This window comes from Felis catus, chromosome C1 (genome assembly GCF_018350175.1).
Source record: "Felis catus isolate Fca126 chromosome C1, F.catus_Fca126_mat1.0, whole genome shotgun sequence".
In the NCBI taxonomy this organism is placed as follows: domain Eukaryota; kingdom Metazoa; phylum Chordata; class Mammalia; order Carnivora; family Felidae; genus Felis; species Felis catus.
Genome location: NC_058375.1, coordinates 159,547,277 through 159,570,146, shown reverse-complemented (window position 1 = coordinate 159,570,146; position 22,870 = coordinate 159,547,277). Strand labels below are relative to the sequence as shown.

Below are 22,870 nucleotides of genomic sequence, written 5' to 3'. Positions count from 1 at the left end.
TCTGCAGAAAACTCAAGCAGGGGAGGGGACAAGAAATGTGAGGCATGAGGGCGGGTAGCAAAAAGGTCACACTGATTAATTCTATTTCAAGACGATATATTCATTTTCTAAAATTTCATAATCCAAAAATGTTCAAATCTATACAGGAGTTTTCTTTTTTAAAGATACTTTTAGGGGCGCCTGGGTGGCACAGTCGGTTAAGCGTCTGACTTCAGCCAGGTCACGATCTTGCCGTCCGTGAGTTTGAGCCCCGTGTCAGGCTCTGGGCTGATGGCTCCGAGCCTGGAGCCTGTTTCCGATTCTGTGTCTCCCTCTCTCTCTGCCCCTCCCCCGTTCATGCTCTGTCTCTCTCTGTCCCAAAAATAAATAAACGTTGAAAAAAAAATTTTATTAAAGATACTTTTAATGTTTCTACAGTTACTGCTTGGGCTACTTTGCAGCAAATTACTTAAAAGCAAAGATGGGTAAGTAAATGCCTAACAAAAAGTGGGTTCTCACATGTCACACTACAAGAATACTCAATTTTTTAATTGATTTATTCAGAGTGAAAATGTTGATTTCAGTCTCTGCTGAGTATTGCTTTATTTACATTTCTATCTTTTAATATTCAAGAAGCCATTCTCCACAGCGCAATAAGGCCAGGGATCCCAGCACATGCTTTTAAGATAACACAAGTGTAACCATGATGTAGTGAGGGAAGATATGGTCTGCTCCCGTGGCAGTTACACCAACCCACCTTTACTAAGTCTATTCAGGAATAAACTAGAGGACCATCTGATGGAATGTAAGGAAAAAACCCACAATATAAAAACAAGATGCCAACACTGCTCAAGTGAAATAAACTTTAAATTGGATCCCAACTGGATCTATGACTTGATATTGATGACATTAATATTTAATTTCATCTAGGCAATGTTCTAAAACTGGATTGTGATGACGACTGCACAACTTCATAAATTTACTAAAAATCATTGAGATGTATGCATACAGTGAGTTAATCTTATGGTATGCAAATTATATTGTAAAAAAGCTGGGGAAAAAAACAAGCAAATGGTAGGGGGTAGAGAGGTGTATCACCATATTGAAAACTGGTGAAGCTGGGTGTTGGGGGTTCACAGTACCATACCATCTATTTTAGACTGTTTGAAATTTTTAATTATAAAAAGTTGAAATTTTAATGTTTATTTATTTTTGAAAGGGGGGGAGAGGTAGAGAGAGAGAGGGGGGGGGAGAGAGAGAGAGAGAGAGAGAGAGAGAGAGAGAGAGAGAGAGAGAGAGAATCCCAAGCAGTTTCTGTGCCATTAGCACGGAGCCTGATGCAGGACTTGACCCCATGAACCATGAGATCATGGCCTGAGCCGAAATCAAGAGTTGGCTGCCCAATCAACTGTGCCACCCAGGTGCCCCCAAAAATTGAAATTTTAAATATTATCTAGAAAAACACATCTTTGGGAAATAAAATGAAGACTCTGAAAAGGGCTGGGATTTGAACCAAAGGAACCAAGTGCAGAAATAAACTGTTGAACTTAACTGCATCTTGGTGAATACATTCTAAGTCCGTTCCAGAACAAAGCCAAGTATGAACAAATTTTGAACACAAATATTAAAAGGAGCTCAAGAATAAAAGGTATTAATGAAATACAACTAAACTATGTCAGTATTTCTTTTGCTTCCTCAGTATTTAATTAAATAATATACTCTTGGTATTATCAAGAAACAAAACCAGAAAACAGGAGATTTTTAAAAAGGCAAGAGAAAAGTAAACTCTACCAACCTACCAAGCTGAGATCTATGTCATGTGATGAAGCAATCTCACGTCTAGGAATATAACCAAGAAAAACGAAGACATAGGTCCATGTAAAAACCTGTACACAAATGTTCTTGGCAGCATTATTCATAACAGCCAAAAAAGTAGAAACCACCTCAATGTCCCTCAACTGATTAATGGATAAACAAAATGTGGCATGTCCATACAAAAGAACATTATCTAGCCGTTAAAAAGGAAGTATTAATATATGATACAACATGAAGGAACCTTGAGAGCATTATTCTATGTGAAAGAAGCCAGTCACAGAAACCATGCATACTGCATGAAATGTCTATATTAGGAAAATCCACAGAAAGAAAGATTAGGAATTGTCTAGGCCTGAGGGGCTGGGGAAAAACAGTAAATGACAGATACAGGGTATAGGGTTTCTTCTGGCGTAATGAAATGTTCTAAAATTGACTGACATGATGGTTGCACAACTTTGCACAAATACACTGAAAAAAATCCCACTGAATTGTATACTTTCAAAGGGTGAATTGTATGGTATGTAAATTATATCTCAATAAAGCTGCTGGAATAAAAACGGAAACAAAAAATGACTGTATTAGGTAGAACGAGAAATACAGAAAAGGAGGAAGACATGCATGTGTCCCCTGAGCAAGACTGAACCCTCTAGGAAGAGAACGTTATCCTGCTCACTTCTGTTATCTCCAGCGTTTACTATCCAGGGGATACTGCAAACATTTGTTGAGGAAATAGAGCAAACAGAATTTAAAGGTACAGTCCTGATTCTACAACTTGTCTAAAATACACTGAGAAGTGGTTTAAATGCAGGACATATCTACAGTTTTCAAAGTATGCTGGCATTAATTTTTAAAATCTATGGCTTGAGGCAGAAAAGAAAATCATGTAAAACAAAGTAAGTTGAAAAGAGAATAGATTTTTCTGCTCACCTGTACTGAGAACATTACTGACAGCTGGTGGAGTTGAGCTAATAGAAAGTCCAGACAGTCCCTGTTCAATTTCTGTAGTTCCTGGTGGTGACAAAGATGGAGGATTAACTGAGGACAGCTGGACCTGCCAAAAAAAAAAAAAAAAAAGAAAGAAAAAGCACTCAGGTTTATTTCAAAGAAAATATATACACTGTCTCTCACTGGTCCGACAGATACCGCTTTTTTTGTTTGTTTGTTTTAGTTTTTATTTAAATTCCAGTTAATATACAGTGTAATATTAAATTTCAGGTGTACAATATAGTCATTTAACACTTCCACACAACATCTGGTGCTCATCACAAGTGCACGCCTTAGACCCCATCACCTATTTAACCCATCCTCCCACCCTTCTCCCCTCTGGTTACTGTCAGTTCTCTGTAGTTAAGAGTCTGTTTCTTGGTTTGCCTCTTTTTCCCTTTGCTCACTTGTTTTGTTTTGTTTCTAACAGGTACCTTTTTTTTTTTTTTCCAATGTTTATTTATTTTTTGGGACAGAGAGAGACAGAGCATGAACGGGGGTGGGGCAGAGAGAGAGGAAGACACAGAATCAGAAACAGGCTCCAGGCTCCGAGCCATCAGCCCAGAGCCCGACGCGGGGCTCGAACTCACAGACCGCGAGATCGTGACCTGGCTGAAGTCGGACGCTTAACCGACTGCGCCACCCAGGCGCCCCTAACAGGTACCTTTTTTGATCATACTAGCTGTCAACGTTTTCACCTGGCACTTCTGCCTTCAGACACTCCTTCCTATTTTTTTTTTAAATTTTTTTAATGTTTATTTATTTTTGAGACAGAGAGAGACAGAGCATGAACGGGGGAGGGACAGAGAGAGAGGGAGACACAGAATCGGAAGCAGGCTCCAGGCTCTGAGCCATCAGCCCAGAGCCCGACGCGGGGCTCGAACTCACGGACCGTGAGATCGTGACCTGAGCTGAAGTCGGACACTTAACCGACTGAGCCACCCAGGCGCCCCAACTCCTTCCTATTTTTGTTACATGTCAAGGACCACGTGCTATAAACATCTTCCCATCCGGTCACTTCCAGTCTCTGGACACGTGGCATCTCCACCATTACACACACTGTTCTAGCTACTCCCACCCTAGGAGGAGATTCTACTTTTTCCTCCTTCACAGATGCCCAAGACTCATTTTACTCCACCTTGAAAACACCGCTTTTCTCTTCTCTGAGTTCTCAGCCAGTTGTAACTTTCATCGTTCCCGGAAGAAGTCAGCTCAAAGTCTTAATGCGGAATGGAGTCCTTAAAAGTTTCTCAAGATGTCTAACCCTTCAGTCCACCTTATCTTTTCTCATCAATGAATGAATGTGGCAGCCAGACCCCCACCTTCTGGGGTGGGGGAGGGATAAGTCTGTATGGAGTCTATGGATGGGTGGATGGGTGGTTTCATCTCTGGATACTCCAACTTCCGCCAGCTCCAGTGCCCTCTAGCCCTTTTCCCTAGCTGCCATTTCAGCGTCTGGTCTTCCAGACTGCCCACAGAGGCTTATCTGGGGCAGAAATCACAGATGAGGAGCAGCAGATTAACATGTAACTACATGGGCTCTGGCTGTCAGTCAATGGCAGGGGTGGGGAGTGAGGAAAGGTTACACTTCCCTGTAGCATTTTTTCTACTTTCTTTAGAACTGATGCTAGTGGTGGCAGCCCTTTCTTTCTTTATAGCTGTAGCATTTTCCTTCTGGATGTTTGGTTTTTATTTAGTCATGCAGACAAGAGTTAACTGTCCTTTGAGGCTTTCATAGAAAGCATGCTAAAAGCCTGTAAGCCTGGGGCGCCTAGGTGACTCAGCTGGTTAAGAGTCCAAGTCTTGTGGTTGCGGTCATGACTGGGGTCTGTACTGACAGTGTGGAGACTGCTTGGGATTCTCTCTCCCTCTCTCTCTGCCCCTTCCCCACTCTCGCACTCACACTCTCAAAATAGATAAACATTAAAAAAATAAATAAAAAATAAAAGCCTGTTAAGCCTGTACAAATACCTTATCCTTAAAAAGTCTTACTTGGATCTTGTAAGCATCCCCACACAGCATCTTGCTTTGTTTCTAGTTCAGTTTCTTGAAAGATTAAGCACCAGCTATCATTACCACCTTACCACCATTTGCCCTCCATCCTGTGACTTGATCTCTGCCTGCTGCCAGTCTCTGAAAGTGTCCTAGCCCAGGACATGTGTTTGTCACTCCTTCTCTAACCTGACTTCTCTTAATTTTTCTTGATGCTTTGTCCTCCCTTTGGGATTTCTGTCTTCCCTTTGGACTTCCTCTGTCGGATCCCTGTTCTTTCCTGGATCCCCTTTCTGCCCATCCATTTAAATATTAGGAATGTTCAAGATTCTAACCTCAGTCCTCTGATCCACCAGGCCCAATCCCTCAATAATTTTTATCGCTGCTCATTAGGTTAAATTACCCACTCTTTGCTGATGATTCTCAAATCTGTATGTCTAGTCTTGTCCTCGTTCCTGAAATCCAGATCCACAGGCTATCTATCTGGATATCCTACAGGAATTTCAAATTCAACATGGTCAACACTTAACTCCTCTCTTACCCTATCTCCATTACTGCTACTACCACACACACTGACACTTGACTCGTTTTAGCGAAAACTTTATACATCATCAGGTAGTAAAATTATCTCACCTCTGTAAATCCATCTTTAAGAGGAGTAATAGGTGTACCAGTCATCTGTCCAGGAAGAGAAATTTTCTTCCCTTCTTCAAATGGGCGTGTTGGTATTCGATGCAAATAACCATATCCAATGCCACATCCTAGGCTGTGAAAATATTTTTATTTCTTAAAGTTATTGTTATCAATCACAGCTTGCATTTCACTGAGGTTTGGAAATACAAAACCAAATTCCCATTCTTTTAATGTCATCCTATCAGAGGCCTCTTCTGACCACCCTTTAAAAAACAGCACCCCCCTTCACCAGACACTACCCTTACAGCTCCTTTATTTTTCTTCAAGCATTTATCCTCATCTGACACACTGCACATTTATTTATCTGCTGTCTCCCCCAATAAAATGTTAAGGTCCTTAAGAGCAGAGACCTCGTTTTGTTTACTGCCATAACAGTTCCTGACACATGGCAGACACTCAATAATTATTTGCTGAATGAATGACATACGGCCCTTTCCACCAAAGAGCTCCAAGTACTCCTGTCCGATGATGTCATTTACACAGTCCCTAGTTCTATTTCAGAGCCTGACACAAATCAATCCAAGTTAATCCAGAGTCCTAATTTATCCTCTCATTGCCACCAGAGGCATCTTTCTAGTAAGACATGATCACACTGCTTTTCAGTCTGCTGGCCTCCCAATATTCCTTTTCTCTTCTTCCCTTTGCAGAATTTCTTCTCCGCATTGTTGGCAGTACTGGTGGGACTGTCAGTCAGGGAGCCTAGTCCAACCCAAGGAGTGGCTCATAACCAAAGCCAGGCCAATCCACCTTTCTTTGCCCATGGCTGCAAATCTTGGGAGTGACAGAAAACAAAAACAGCTTCATCTCTTCAGTAGAACACTAATGAAAACTGCCAATTAGTCCTTCCTCTCTAAATCCCTAGCAGTGCTGAATTCTGTCCTTCCCACATCTGATTCTTTAAGCTATTTCTTTGATTATCTGAGCAACTCCACAGCAATAAATCCATGTCTACTTAGGACAACGACAGTTAGTTTCTACTGTTTGGAACCAACAAACCCCCACTGGTACAGTATTTCACAGTCCCACTACCCAAGGTATATCCAAATTCCTGACCGAGGGACTTAAGGCCCTTCACAATCAGATTCCAACTTAGGTTTCCATCATTATTACTTTTATTTCCTAAACTACTCGATACTTTCTGAGAAGCCCATGCACAGATATCTCTGCCTCCCCCCCGCCAATGCATCTTTTGTTTCTGTGGATTTGAGCCCCCAACAAAAGCCGGGAGAGCAAGCAGTGGCCAACTTCAGCTCTTCCTAAGCCAAATCCGACTTTGCAATGATGCTTCATATTACAAAATTACCTCTTCCTTTGCTTACTTTTCGTCCCTTCTACCATCAAATCTGTAATTATCACTAAACTAGATCTCAGATTTAGAGGAAGAAAGTAAGATTAAATAATTTAGACTGACTGATCATAGCCTATCAGACATAGGTGCATTTTAAAACAAGGTGATTAATCAAAATAAATGGTTGCAGAGAAAGCATTGAGGCCACAGTGAGCCCCTCTGCAAACTTACAGATAGCCCAAGACTGAAACTAAGAGAAATATGCTGGAACAAATGAAATTTGGTCAGTCTCTGAGGAAGGAATGAAACCCACAGATACACATCTGCCAGATGAGGGCAGACTAAAAATGGTCTATATGCATCTGTCTAAAGCAATGGCTGATCAATGATACTAAACCATGTCCCAAAGAAAAATGTCTTCCACGGAAAAGGAGTAGTTGCCAGAGTCTAGAAAAGAAGGCTCCAAGAATGAGAATGTAGCAGTATTTAGTCTGCAGAATTAAACATTAAAGAATTAGTGATGTTCTTTGCTACTGGACTCCACCATGATTCCATGCTTACCAAGTACTCTATTATAAACTAAAAGCCATTCTAATAAATACATCAGCTTCTCTACAAATTTAGTGTATATGAGGCAGTCCCTCTGAAATGAGTCAGTTTTGAATGCCTTGAGAAGATCTTATTTCTGTGTGTTTACAAACCTGGACAACAGATAATAACTTGATCAAGAATTGTCCCACAAAGGCCAGATTCTTAAGGTGATACCTCTATCTATTTTCTCAAATTGCAAAAAGCTAGCATCCTGGTTGCAATATCTAGTCAGCTACAGAATCTCAGGTAGTGTGGGGAATGATTATGAACAAATAGGGGCTTTCTCTGCCTGTGTCAACTAGGTCATCCCCTTACCAGCAATTACTGGAACTTTTATAAAATATGTGTGAAAGTTTCCAAACCCTAGGCTTTCCTATAATTATGGCTTATGCTCAAAAATTCCTCAATTAAACAAGGCTTTCAAGATAATGAAAAACTTGTACAACTTAAACAACAGCTGAAAGACCTACAGAGGCAAAGTTAAGTCCACATGTTTTGCTTTGGCTTTTTGAAATTAGGAAATTGACTTGATGAACAGTCCCGAGAAACTGATTTTCTAGTTTGCTTCTCTGCGTGGCTTGATCCTCTTTCTAAATTGCTTTTTATAGTTGCTGCAATTTTGTCTAACTTTTGGCTAGTTTGTCCACTTCTGAAAGCCAACAGTTTTCCACAAAATGCTAAGGAATTTCCCCAGCAGCTAGACAAAGTTACAATTGTATTGTCCCATTGCTGGGGAGGGGAACTGGGAAAATAAAACTGAAAACTGTTTTATTAAAATACAAAACAAAACAAGGCTGTTCACTCTTAGATCAGTAAGGAAAAGGACACTACCTAAATATGTTCTTTAAAAAAATGGATTACTGAGGGGCGCCTGGGTGGCTCAATCCGTTAAGCATCTGACTTCGGCTCAGGTCATGATCTCGCGGTTTGTGAGTTCGAGACCTGTGTCGGGCTCTGTGCCGACAGCTCAGAGCCTAGAGCCTGCTTCCGATTCTGTGTCTCCCTCTCTCTCTGCCCCTCCCCTGCTCATGCTCTGTCTCTCTCTGTCTCAAAAATAAATAAAACATTAAAAAAAAATGGATTACTGAATTCGATATTCCAGGTCAGCTCTTTCCTTTTCTCAAGAAAAGTCTTATAATAAACCAGTAACTTGTTTAAAAATAAAAGCAATCATGTTTACTGTAAGTTTATGCAATCATTACTTAGTCTAAAAGGTGATCTTACCTGCCTTCTCCACCCCATGCAGAATTTGGTGTAATAATCACTTCTCGACAGTTATCAGTGTCTGTATTATACACATAAAGTTTCAATGGTTTTGCTTCATGTGTTTCAATAAGGCTGAACAGATCTTCAGACTGCAAAAGCATCACAGGAAAGAAACATTTTTACATTACTGAACTTTAGAACAGTGGGTCAAACCTGGTTAATACCGGAATCACCTGGAAAACCTTTTTAAAAAGTACAGACTGGGCCCTGCCGCTAGACATAAAATTCATTCCTTAAAACCAACATTCCAAACAAGGTTTCAGATATTTTACCTAGCTCCTATGTGCAAGGTCTTATGTCCAGTTCTCTAAGACCTAGTCAGCAAGTTTAGCAAAACTCTTCTACACCCAATTCTACATATTCTGCTTTTACTCTTCATTAGTAAGACCTGGTTACCTGGGCATCATATTTTTCCTCTCACTTTTTTTTAGCAATATATACTTCCACTAGCTTAACAGACAAGGAAAAGGATCTAATGCAGCTAAGCCAACTTTGATCCCTTAAAAAGAGGAAGAGAAAATGAAATCAATAACTAAAATGAACATTTGATTTAGTCTTGAAGTATGTAAGAGATTCCTGTATATCTCATACAAAATCTGTGCAACTGCCACACATATGTATTTTTCCTCACAGCTATACCCAGTAAGATACCTCCCAGATATTCTGTTTAACACCCTGTTGTGAAAGTTATCTTGATCAGCCAAGAACTAAATTTCAACTCTAAATGAGAAGTCTGCAAATATACTTCTGAACTTAACATTAATGAGAATATACAACTTTCATTATTAACAAACACACGAATTACCTCATTCATGACTGTATCTGCTCCAATGATATAATCACTGTGAGGTCTAAGACCTGCCAGTGCTGCAGGAGAATTTGATTCTACTTCCTGGAGTAACACAAAAACACACCCCCAAATTAATGTACATAAAATAATCTTTCAAATTTTACAGTTTAGTCCTTAATTATAATGATTTAAAAACCCCTGTACTTCTGGGGCACCTGGGCAGCTCAGTCGGTTAAGTGTCTGACTTTGGGTCAGGTCACGATCTCATGGTCCATGGGTTTGAGTCCTGTGTCAGGCTCTGTGCTGACAGCTTAGAGCCTGGAGCCTGCTTTGGATTCTGTGTCTCCCTCTCTCTCTCTCTGTCCCTCCCCCTCTAGCACTGTCTTTCTCTCTTAAAAATAAACGTTAAAAAAAAAAATTTAAAAACCTCTGTACTTCTATCTTGTTAGACATGTCAGAAACTATAGAATATACCCATTTAAATCTCTCAAACATAAAATCACATAATATTTAATAAATATTTAAAATATTTATTATTTTAGCTGTTTGTAGCTATCTGCTTTAACAATTCTTCTAATGGATAAATCAATAGAAAAATAGTTCTTAGGCACCTACATTTGCTGCTCTTCCTTTTTTTTTTTTTTTTTAATTTATTTTGAGAGAGTTCATGTGTGTGAGCAGGGGAGGGGCAGAGAGAGAATCCCAAGCGGGCTCTGCACTGTCAGCATAAAGCCCAGCATGGGGCTCAATCTCACAAACTGTGAGATCATGACCTGAACCAAAATCAAGAGTCGGATGCTCAACAGACTGAGCCACCCAGGCACCCTAAGTTTTACAAATTATTCCTAAGTTTAAAAAAAATTATTAATCCATATTTTTAAAGCAATGAATTCCATTTTTCAGAAACTAAAAATAGCCTAATAATAATAGTAATAATACCTCTACAATCCAACCAAGCTGAAGACAGCATCTTTTTACAACATTTCTTAAATTGCAAGTAACAGCTCACACTTGATACCTACCAATACATGCCAAACGTTTTCATTTGCTCCATCAAAGCTGCAGAAACGAATGCTGACTCCCAACAAGCCCTGGCCACCCCACATGTTACTTGGTGTGACAGAGGTCTCTCGAAGCTCCAGTGTTTTACTACTGTAGATAAGCATTTTTACAGGTTTTTCAACATTTGCTTTCAGTAGATCCTTAAGAGTGTCATTGTCTTTATTCTGTGAACATATAGAAATATTTTTTCTTAATAAATAAAAAATGTTAACTATTTTAGCTTAAGCATCCTATGGCCCTACTGGAGTAGTATTAATAATCAACATCCAACAGGTAAAGCTTTCATTAACATTCAAATGCTCCTTGAAGTGAAAGAATGTCAAAAATTAAGAACAACTCCTATGTTACCAACAACTTCTGACTTTTTTCTAATAGTTGACTACGGATTATGGATTTTGAAACCCAACATTAGGGGCGCCTGGGTGGCTCAGTCGGTTAAGCGGCCGACTTCGGCTCAGGTCATGATCTCACGGTCCCGTCCGTGAGTTCAAGCCCCGCGTCAGGCTCTGTGCTGACCACTCAGAGCCTGGAGCCTGTTTCGGATTCTGTGTCTCCCTCTCTCTCTGACCCTCCCTCGTTCATGCTCTGTCTCTCTCTGTCTCAAAAATAAATAAATGTTAAAAAAAAAAAAATTAAAAAAAAAAAAAAAAAAGAAACCCAACATTATTTGAGGTGATCTAGAGCTTTAGTGATAAAAAACCAAAATACTCCGGGGTGCCTGGGTGGCTCAGTTGGTTAACCATCCAACTTCGGCACAGATCGTGATCTCGCAGTTTGTGAGTTCGAGCCCCACATACAGCTCTGTGCTGACAGTTCAGAGCCTGGAGCCTGCTTTAGATTCTGTGGGTTCTCTCTCTCAAAAATAAATAATAAACATTAAAAAAAATTGTTTTTAGTAAGAAAAATAAAAGAAAACCCAAAAAACAAAATACTTCTTAAGAAGTCATATTACTGGGGCGCCTGGGTGGCTCAGTCGGTTGAGCGGCCGACTTCGGCTCAGGTCATGATCTCGCGGTCTGTGAGTTTGAGCCCCGCGTCGGGCTCTCAGAGCCTGGAGCCTGTTTCAGATTCTGTGTCTCCCTCTCTCTGACCCTCCCCCGTTCATGTTCTGTCTCTGTCTCAAAAACAAATAAACGTTAAAAAAAAAAATTAAAAAAAAAAAAAAGAAGTCACATTACTAACAAAATTGGTATGACTTTGATTTTAAAATCTAGAACATTTGCTGAGGTTGTAGTTTAATTTTGGACAGCACTCCTAAACATATGCTTTATTTATTTATTAGGAACTGGCAGGAGAGAAAAATGGAAGCAGTATGTTAAATATTTCATTACATAAATGAAAAAAGGCCATTATGTAGGAGATGCTGATAATGAACAAAAAGTTGAAACTGCTATGAAAAAATAAACCAATCAAGTAGCCATAGTCATAAGAATTTCTGTTGCTGAAATTATCTAATTTTTTTTTTCCTTAAGACTTTACTACGGGGAAACTGAAAGCAACTTATAAAAGGTGGTTTTAATTCTGTACTTTTGGAACATAATTATCTGGTTCCAATAATATTATTTATATATCAAGGAATTCAGCTCCAAGAAAACTAAGTTATTTGAGAATGGGTCTTTACTAATCCACTTGTCAGTAACATACAAAAGTCTGACATTACTGAAAAAGCAAACTTTTTAATCCTAATTATTTCTTTCTGCTTAAAAAAATTAAATATTTAACATATAAAAGTCTCCAGTAATTTTATTCTCCTAAGTTAGTCACTGAAGGGTGAGGTATATATAGTATTTTGTATTTAACATTTTCATGTTTACTAACATAATTTTTACAAACTGGTATCATAACTCCATTTAATGTTTGTAACTAACGAATAAACATCCACCCCAGATAATCCGAAAAATTCCAATTTCAAAAGGTTACAAAATACTATAGTCAAAACTACAAAAAGCTGAACTTACTAATCTCGAACCATTAATGGAAACAATAAAATCAAAGAATGGCTCCAGTCCAGCTCTATGTCCTGGGGAATTTTCTTGTACCTGTAAAAACAAAAGTGCCAAAAAAGAAAAATGCAAAGCTTAATTAAAAATTATGAGCTAAATTTTAATACCTATCTCTTTTCAGTAAAATTAAGATAATTTCACTGATAAGGAGAGAGGTAAAACACACTAGTTCTCTCATTTCTCTTCCTCTCTCCCAACTAATGCCCTTGTAGTTCCCTAAATTCTACCTATTCTTTAAGTTCATCCCACATATGAGGTTCTTTCTCTATGGTCCTATTTCACTCTACCTTCTACTTTTGGAGGTTGGGGGCAACCTTCTCAGGTTGTAGCACAGGACATAGCAGACAGTTACTCATTACAACTGAGTGACAAATTCAAATTAATTTAGCAAGCATTTATTCCACGACTACTACTAGTAAGGCACCACTCAATTAACAAAACTAATATAGGAACATAGCTACTATGTCAAGATATTTATAATCTAGTAAGGAACAGACAAGAGGAAGGAGAGACAGAGGACACACAGTCCTCTAATAACTACAGAGGTTAAGGGCTATAATGGAGGTACAGAGTTCTAAGGAGAAGATTAATTCTGACTGAAGAAGCTTCACAGGAAAAAAAAAAAAAGACATCCGAATTGTGCTTTAAAATAAAGGGTTTTGGGGGAGCCTGGGTGGCTCAGTTGGTTAAGTGACCGACGCTCAGGTCATGATCTCACAGCTCATGGGTTCAAGTCCCGAGTCAGGCTCTGCGCTGATAGCTCAGAGCCTGGAGCCTGCTTCGGGTTCTGTTTCTCCTTCTCTCTCTGACCCTCCCCTGCTTGTGCTCTCTCAAAAATAAAAAAAAAAAACATTAAAAAACTTTTTTAAGAATATACCACTTATAAAAAAAAATAGAGGGTTTTAAAGTTGAGATAGGTAAGGGGATAAAAAGGACATTTGAAAGTTGAAATGAGTAAATATCCAGGAGCCTGAAAAAATGGGGATCATAATATAGTATAGCTAGACAACAGAATGGTGTGGGACAGAAATATAGAATCATAGATTTTGAAAATCACAAAACTTCTAATCCAGGGGATCTTAAACTGAGGTCTGTGTGGATAGCTTCAGGGAGCACTGCAGCTCCTGAAATTATATGCAACATTTTGTAGTAATCAGCAGTTTTCCAGGTATAAAGATCCACGGCTTTCATTAGATTCTCAAAGGGTTTCTCCAAATAAAATGCTAAACCCACAGATTTTGTGCAGTTCTTTTATTTGCAGGTGAAGAAACCATCCTGTGACTTGCCTATGGTCCTATAGTTGGCTCATGGCAGAGGTTAAACTCAAAAATATATCTTATAACATTAGTCCAGTAAGGAGACTGGAAAAAAAGAGTGGAGCCAGACTTATACAGGACTTTAAATGGAAGATTAAGATTACTTAGATTCTCAACAATTCAAATGGTTAGTTAGCATACCAAACTTGAAATGGACTAAAATTATTAAATTTTCTAAATTTACAGTAATAAAAATATTAGTAGCTGGCAATAGTAATACAGTATGACAAAACAGCAAAAAGTTAATACAATCCACTTTGTATTTCCTCTAAAATATTTTCATAATATTTTAAGGACTTTTTATTCAGAGTGATATTATTTTATCAACGTTTATTTATTTTTGGGACAGAGAGAGACAGAGCATGAACGGGGGAGGGACAGAGAGAGGGAGACACAGAATCGGAAACAGGCTCCAGGCTCTGAGCCATCAGCCCAGAGCCTGATGCGGGGCTCGAACTCACGGACCGCGAGATCGTGACCTGGCTGTAGTCGGACGCTTAACCGACTGCGCCACCCAGGCGCCCCAAGAGTGATATTATTTTATACTGTCAAAACTATCCTTTGAAAACGAGGTTTGCATGGATATTTGCAGGCCGATTATCTGTAACACTCCCAACAGTTCTAACAGTCAATAGTCAATTCTGAAGTTATGCAAATAATAGATGCACTCATTCATCCACACACAAATCTGCAGTTATCTATACAGTAACAAATTTTACTGCTTTCAAAATGGAACCCAGGAAGGAACCCAGAATATGTTCCTCTAATACCAGACTTCTTGGATTAAGGAAATTTAATATTTGATTAATGATACATTCATTCCTTTTAGGACTAACGTTACCTTTTAGGTAAAACCAAATTATACTATCACTGCTTCTGAAGAAGTAAAACTAGGTCTTCTTCATTTGTCACAGTACAAAAGTTGTCCATTATAAAGATGGCTCCATGTTTTAATTTACTAAAACTGTTTAATCTTGCTTTCTGTAAATTCTCTTGCAAATTTGGGACTACATCATTTTTGTAAATTAAACAAGTTGATTAAATATCAAAGGGTTTTATTATTTACAAGTGTTAGCTCTAATGAAAATAATCAGCACAAACTCGTTTAGCTTCTTTATACTCAGTTTCCTTAAATGAAGGATATTTTATATTCTACATGTTACCAAGCAAAATGTCTAGAACTCCAAGTGGCAGACAGATTTCTCTTCAAAAGGCAACTCTGTAAGGAAAACAGTGGCAGTCTGGAGTTATTATGAGAAGAAAAGGGAGGTCAAGTCACAGCTAGCTGGGAAAGAGTCATGATCTACTAGGTGTGAGATGCCTATTAGGTGCCTAGCAATTAGGTGTGAAATGCCTCAAGTGTGAAAAGAGGATAATTAGCATAGACCCCTGGAGACCCTTCACTGTGGCGTTTCTCACTTAATAAGGTCCTCGTCTAATCCTCTGATTCTCTGAATCTGAATGTTTCCAAATGACTTTTTTTTTTCTAGAAACCAACCAGTCCATTGATCAATTTCAGACTTCTCCACTGAGGCTGCCAAAAGTTTATCTTTCAGTTAAAAAGGGACAAAGATAGTACTTTTGTAATGTCATCACCAACTTAGAAAGTTGATCCCACACACTGATGCTTATCATGCCACCCTCCAAGTATAAAGTTTTACCACTATTTGAAATGGAGTTTCTAATAACATTAGAACTATTCTTTCCCATTACTCAAAAGAAATTCAATAGCCAAATTTGAATTCTAAAATAAGTACACTTAAATAACCCTTTCTCTATTTTTCTACTTGCATTTGCTACAAACATCAATCTCCTCTGTTTCTAATGTACCTTGAAATTAACTTCTTTCCTAAATTTATTTACATCATTAGTACCAGTACAATTCTGGCAACTAGGTATCTAACAGGAAGCCAACAGAGGGAGCCCTAGAAAATGCTCTCTTTGACCCTAATATACTTAAAGACAATTTCCTACATTTCATAGCATGCAAAACAAGATCTACAACACAGCAAATTAAACATCCACACAGGTTAAGTTTCTCTGGCAATACTACCCACTGACAAGAATCTCTTAGGCACCCAATCTGTCAGGCATCAGATTACCACTTCAATACTTCCTGCCCCCTATAAGATCTCTCAATTATTGATTCACCTGCTTCCTTCAAACCACTTTAATTAGAAAAATGAATATATGAAACCCTGGATCCATCTATCCATCTATCTATCTGGTTCCATAGATCATTAGTATTTATTATTGGGCCAAATATTACAGCAATTTAAGATGAATAGGTTAAATTGGAAAGTTTATAGTTAAGATTTTGCAAGATTTTGAAAAAATGCACAATGTAAAGATAATGGAGTTCTACAATCAGACTGACTTGATTTTGAGGCATGCTTTTACCTTATTAGCTGTGTGAACTTGGGAAAGATTATTTATCTTTCTGGGCCTCAGTCTTTCCATCCACAAGTAAAGGATAACATCATCTACTGTACATGAATACTGTAGAGATTGAATGAGTTTATGAAATGCCTAGCTAAGACTCTGATATATGATAGGAGTCCTACAAATCTTTTTTTAATGATGTGCCTGGCATGTCTGATGCCTAAACAAATCTTTCTTTTTAAGTTAGTTAATTAATTTAAAATTAGTTTATACGTATATATGCATGTACGTATGTATTATGTAATCTCTACACCCAACCTGGAGCCTTAACTCAACCCCAAGATCAAGAGTCACATGCTCTTCCAACTGAGCCAGCCAGGCACCCCCGGGAGGAGGGGGGGGGGGTTTCTACAAATCTTAAAGTCACCTTCCTAACTCTGCAATCACCACCTGAGGGCAAATCTTTACAACTAATGAATTCCTGGACACTACATGATTGTTCTAATTATGCATTAATTGTCTTTCTCCTCTTTAAAAAAGGAAAGGGAAAGAATTTGCAATAAATTTGTAATAAAACAAAAAAGTAGAATAAAAAAATAAAACCACAGAGGTAGAGTCAAAGGTAAAATGATAGAGCCTTCAGAGGAATACAAAGGAGAATATCTTTGAGATTTTCAAATATGAAAGACTTCTTAAACTGGATACAGAAAAACACTAATCATAAACTAAAAAAATTAATGAATTATACTAAAACTACAAACTTCTGCTCATCGAAAGACACACTTAAGACAATGGAAAGATTTATTATACATCCAACAAAGGAGCTATATTCAGAACAAATTTAGAATTACTGCAAATCATTAAGAAAGAAACAGTAAAACCACAATGAGATACAACTTCACATCCATAAGACTGGCTAAAATAAAAAAGATACTAACAAAGGTTTGAAACAAACCCTCATATATTAGTGGTGGGAATATAAAATGGTGCAGTTGCTGTGGGAACAGTTTGGCAGATCCTCAAATGTTAAACAAAGAGTTACCATGTGACCCAGCAATGCCACTCCTAGATATATAAAAAAGAGAAATGAAAGCATGTCCACATACAAACTTGTACACAAAATTCATAGCTGCATTATTCATAGCAGCCAGAAAGTGGAAACAACCCAATGTCCCATAACTGATGAATGAATAAACAAATGTGTTACACCCATAGAATGAAGTATTATCTGGCAATAAAAAGGAAGTATTCATGCTACAACATGAATGACCCTTGAAAACACTATGCTAAATCACAAAGACCACATATTGCATGATTCCATTTATATGAAATGTCCAAAGTAGGCAAATCCACAGAAACAGAAAGTAGATTAGTGGGGTTGCCAGGGGCTGGGGGTAGGAGGAATGGGAAGTAGCTGCAATTGGGTATGGAGTTTCTTTCCGGGGGTAATAAAAAGGTTCCGGAATTAGATACTAGTGACGGTTGCACAACTCTGAATATACTAAAAAACCTGTGAACTGTATACTTTAAAAGGCCGAATTTAATGGCAGGTAAATTATATCTCAATGAAGCTGCTAAAAAAAATAATAACTTAATGGAGAAATGGGGAAAAGATTTTAGCAGACACTAAACAAAAAAGGGTACTGATGTGGCCAATAAATATGAAAATATGCTCAACTTCAATAGCTGCAAATTGAAACCACAATGTGATACCACCTGCCAGACTGGCGAAAATGAAAAAGATGGAAAATACTAAATGTTTGTGAGGATACAAAACAGCTGGAAACTTCAATTACTGCTGGTGGGAATGTAAATGAGCAAACTATTTGGCAATATCTGTTAATATTGAAATATTTGACCAAATATTGCGCTGTTTAAGCATACCCAATAGAAATGGGTATACAGATGTTCTTCAAAAGACACACACAGTTGAATGTTCACAGCAGCACTATTTGTACTAGCCTCAGACTAAAAACTACATTAATTCCCATGAACAGCAGAAGAGATAAATCAATCTTGATATAATCTCTCGATGGTATAAGGTAAATAAAACAAAAACCTACAACAATACACAAGATGGATATGTTTTACAAGTGGTATGTGAGCAAAAGAGGCCAGACACAAATGAGTACATATGATTCCATTTACATAAAGCTAAGAACAGGTCAAATTAATCTATGCTGTTAGAAATCAGGACAGCATTCACTCTGAGGGGGTTGGTGGGTAAGTCAGAGTGTGCCTGGAGAGGGATGGGATGCTGGGTACACGAGTATGTTGTCTGTGAAAATTCATCAAGCTTTACACTTATGTGCACTTTAAAAAGCTTTAACATCTACTCCCCTCTATCCAAAAGGCAGAAATACAATTATTACAACCTAAGAACATACCAAATATTTCACCTACAAAGAACATACTTTGAAAGCCAGCAATTAAATCTCAACGGTCAGTTGAGTACAAAGCAGTCAGTACAAAGGCCACAAAATAACTTACTCTAATGCTCCCCTTTCAGAACATTTCAGGACCACTCTTAGATTCTATTTATATTTACATGGTTTGGCTACCTGATTCCAAGCCACGAACAGAGTACTAACCAAACAAAAGAACTGAAAGAGATGCCACTGCCACTTGCTTACAGCAAAAAATGATAGCTGGCAGAAAATGAGAATAAAAATTTAAAAAATCAAAAACCAAAAGGAAAAAAAAAAGTTGAGTGTTAACTTATGCCACTTACCAAATTCTACCGAGTATAAACTGTGCACTAACAAAAAAGGTGTAGTTGTGATTGTGTCTTGTGGTAGGGAATACAAAAATTTAAAAAGGTCTCCACTATTAAGCTGCTTTTAGAACTTTTCGCAATTATAAAAATCTTCTGGGGGCGCCTGGGTGGCGCAGTCGGTTAAGCGTCCGACTTCAGCCAGGTCACGATCTCACGGTCCGTGAGTTCGAGCCCCGCGTCAGGCTCTGGGCTGATGGCTCGGAGCCTGGAGCCTGTTTCCGATTCTGTGTCTCCCTCTCTCTCTGCCCCTTCCCCGTTCATGCTCTGTCTCTCTCTGTCCCAAAAATAAATAAACGTTGGAAAAAAAAAAATTAAAAAAAAAAAATCTTCTGTATCGTGTGCTGTCCAATACAGTAGCCACTACCCACATGTGAAATGTGGCTTGTGTGACTCTGGAAGTGGATTTTAAACTTCATTTAATTTAAATAATTTACATCCAAGTTTAAACAGCCATATGTGGCTACAGACTACTGTACTGCACAGCCCAAGTCTAAGTGATAAGTACATGTATTCCAATACAGCACATGGACATCATCACAACAATTAAGATTAAAAAATTTTAATATATGTAGCACCTATCAGTAATGGTGGAAGCATGCAATGCATTTAAAACATAGATTTGTTTATAATATATTCTTGATACTGAAAGCAGTAAATACTCCATTTTAAGGAAAAAATTGACTTTATACAAATCCATTCCCTGGGAGTTCTAACAAGCATGCTGAAGTCTTCTCAGGCCTCATGGTTTACTTTGAACAATTAAGGAATACAACATAGCAGCTGAAAATACTGAAGCGTAATTATGCTTACAAGGGAATGACAAAAATAAATGTGAGCCAAACACCCACATGTAGAATAAATTATGAACACACTTACTGGCACTTATAAGAGTTCAACTTTACATCTGGAGGTTATCTTACCAAAATAAATTCCACAACATGAAAGAAATACTTCTTTCATAAGCACTCTAGAAAAAAGAGCTACAACATGCAAGATAAAATCTGCTAGAGATTTTTACTCAAGAAACAAAAAATGAGCTTGTAAGAGAAACTGCACAGTGAAGGGGTATCCATCCCCAGTACATAAAAAGAAATTAGCACCAGTGATTAGAAGCTGGATTTGGAATCACCAACTATATATAAATTCTTCTTAAAGTGGTGTCATCCAATTACTACAGGGAGTTTGTTCTGAAATCAATTTAGTGGACCGTTACAGAAGAGGGAAATGTCAAAATAAGAAAGTATCAGAATAGATAAAATACAAAAAATTCATGACTTCATAAGGGCCATTATTTTTCATGAAATGTAGTAGTACACATGAGTTGCAGAGGAAAATAAATTTCTTACTTTGATCTGTAATAAAAATAAAATTGGAAAGAGTCCTACAAGATGTCATTAACTCTTTTTGTCCAATCAACCTCCAGATAATAAATGCAATTAAACTTTTGGCTTTCTCTCACCTTCTGATCCTGGACCAGGAGGCAGTTTTACCAGATTTAACATGGATTCTCCCTTGTGTACAGACCTAATTGTTCTAAGCCGGTTGCTTTCCAGTGAAGCACCCATCTCTTCTCCGGGGGTTAAAAGTGTCATAGTACTTTATACTAGGTTTGGGTCATTTCGCATGAACCACTCTCTCTTAAATCTTGGCTTGAGGAGAGAGGGGCAGCAGAATCGAAGGGGAGAAGAGGTTGGGTGGAGTTGGGGGTAGGCATTCTCTTAACTCCATCATTTATATACTACTCCCAGCTGAGGAGTGGAGAACTGCCATCTTAATGTAACAAAGAAAGGAAACTGCAAGGCTACTTTCAGAATACAGGAGATCATCAAACCAAGCATTTCATAAGGTGATACACAAAGACATACCTATCACATGTCTGGCTAGTTTGTGAATTATTTCTCATTTTCTAACCAAGGAGATGTTTCCATAAAATGGGCTCAGTGATATGTGTCTCCTTTTTATTACTGCACCACCAATTCCTTCACACATAAAAGGTAGTTCTGTCTATACCATCATCTCCTCTCTCAATTTAATGTTTTGTACTATTTAAAAAACCACCAGGGATATTAAATAAAAGTAAAAATTAAGTCCAATCCAAGTAATCCAAGTATTAATAATGATTCATTTCAACTATACACATAAGGCCTGTTACATATTTACACGCTTGCGTGATCAAAATGATGTGAGAAGACTTGGGGGGTGTGATATAATAAAAATACACCCGAAATCCTTCAGTTATAAAAATAAATAAAAATAGAAAGACACTTTGGGGGGGGGGGGGCTCTTCCATGTCTGAAAAGGGCCAGTGTTCCTGTTTGGGACTTGATACAAATATGTGGAAATTATTTTGCAGTAGACTGGAAGAGTTCAAGCTTTACTTGCTGAAACATTTTTTTTTTAATGTTTATTTTTGAGATAAAGAGAGAGCACGAGCAGGAGAGGGGTAAGGAGAGAGAGAGACACAGAATCCGAAGCAGGCTCCAGGGTCTGAGCTGTCAGCACAGAGCCTGACGTAGGGTTCGAACAGGGAGATCACGACCTGAGCCAAAGTCAGACGCTCAACCGAGTCACCAAGGCGCCACAGTTTGCTAAAACATCCTTATATGTTCTACCAAAATAACTCAAAGAGCATGTTTTTCTGACCCTATGATGTAATTTATAACATATGAAGCAATTTAAAAATTCTAATGATAACCAAGGAAATTAAAACCCATCAATACACTGTACTTTCTTAGAGAAAGTCCGTATATCAGAAAAATGATGTTGAAAGAAACTGAAGCCTGCTCCAAAAGCAGCAGAAAGTCTGACAACTTGTCACCTAATTTTATAATCTTCAAATACCAATTTAGGCGTTTCTTTCTTAGGGAAAGAAAACTTGCTGTGTGACCTTAAGCAATAATCTTTCTGTGCTCCTTTTCTTTAGCTGTAAAGCGAGGAGAGTGATGAGATAGTTTCTAAGACTGAACGACAACTTACCATGAAGTAAGTCTAACTGCCACTATCTATAGATTCCACAGTGTAGATCCAACCCAACAACATTATTTTAATTGCATAGACTTTTTTAGTCATTTTAATTAATGTGTTTAGTATCACTGTGATAAAGCAATGAAAAGGATACTGGTACCTTCCTTTTAAAAAAGACAAAATTTCCTTAAAACTGAGGATTCCTCAAAAATTCACAGGCACATTAATAAAATTCATGGGTCACATCTGATCCCAAATTTATGTTTTAAACAATAGTAACGTACAGGGTTAGTTACAAGGGCAAAAGTAGCTGCTGAATGAGCATGTAAATGGAAATGCTACTTAAAATGCTTAGAGGTCTATTTTAACTAGTATTGCCACTACAATAGTGGTTCTCAATGGGTGATACAATAGTGCAGATGCTAACAATAAAGACACCAGCTAACATTTACTGAGTCTTTACCATTCTCCAGACCCTATGCTAAATGCTTTACATGGAATATCTCATTTAACCCTTGGGATAACCAATGAGGTAGACAGCACTGTTTTAATGAAGAAATTTTTTTTAATATGAAATTTATTGTCAAATTGGTTTCCATACAACAAACACGCAGTGCTCATCCCAACAGGTGCCCTCCTCAATGCCCATCACCCACCCTCCCCCCACGCCATCAACCCTCAGTTTGTTCTCAGTTTTTAAGAGTCTTTAATGAAGAAATTTAAGAGCAAGGCCATCTGCAAGGTGACAGTGGGCCAGGAAAAAAAATTAATGTGCTCAATTTTTTTCAAAATACTTTCATATACAGTATCTACTATGGTTTTTCGTCAAAAACAGGCGGAGGAGGCACTAGTATTATCTTCACTTTTCAGATACAAAGAATGGGGCTCAAAGAAGTTCAAAGGTTTGCCCAAGGAAACACAATGAAGTGATGGAGGGGACAGGACGGTTCAGTGATTCCCAAGAGGGGT

The 22,870-nt window shown here is 38.1% G+C and overlaps 1 protein-coding gene across 1 annotated transcript in view; it reads right to left on the bottom strand.

Moving 5' to 3' along the window:
• The window catches only part of GORASP2 (golgi reassembly stacking protein 2), a 35,351-nt gene that overhangs the window by 5,195 nt on the left and 7,286 nt on the right, over nucleotides 1-22,870 (bottom strand). Inside the window, exons 2-7 of the mRNA XM_003990844.6 lie at nucleotides 12,419-12,499; nucleotides 10,421-10,624; nucleotides 9,414-9,500; nucleotides 8,567-8,697; nucleotides 5,404-5,536; nucleotides 2,722-2,845 (exon numbers count right to left, since the gene is read on the bottom strand). Coding sequence (XP_003990893.1) covers nucleotides 2,722-2,845; nucleotides 5,404-5,536; nucleotides 8,567-8,697; nucleotides 9,414-9,500; nucleotides 10,421-10,624; nucleotides 12,419-12,499 — 760 coding nt within the window. The remainder of the gene's footprint in view (nucleotides 1-2,721; nucleotides 2,846-5,403; nucleotides 5,537-8,566; nucleotides 8,698-9,413; nucleotides 9,501-10,420; nucleotides 10,625-12,418; nucleotides 12,500-22,870) is intronic.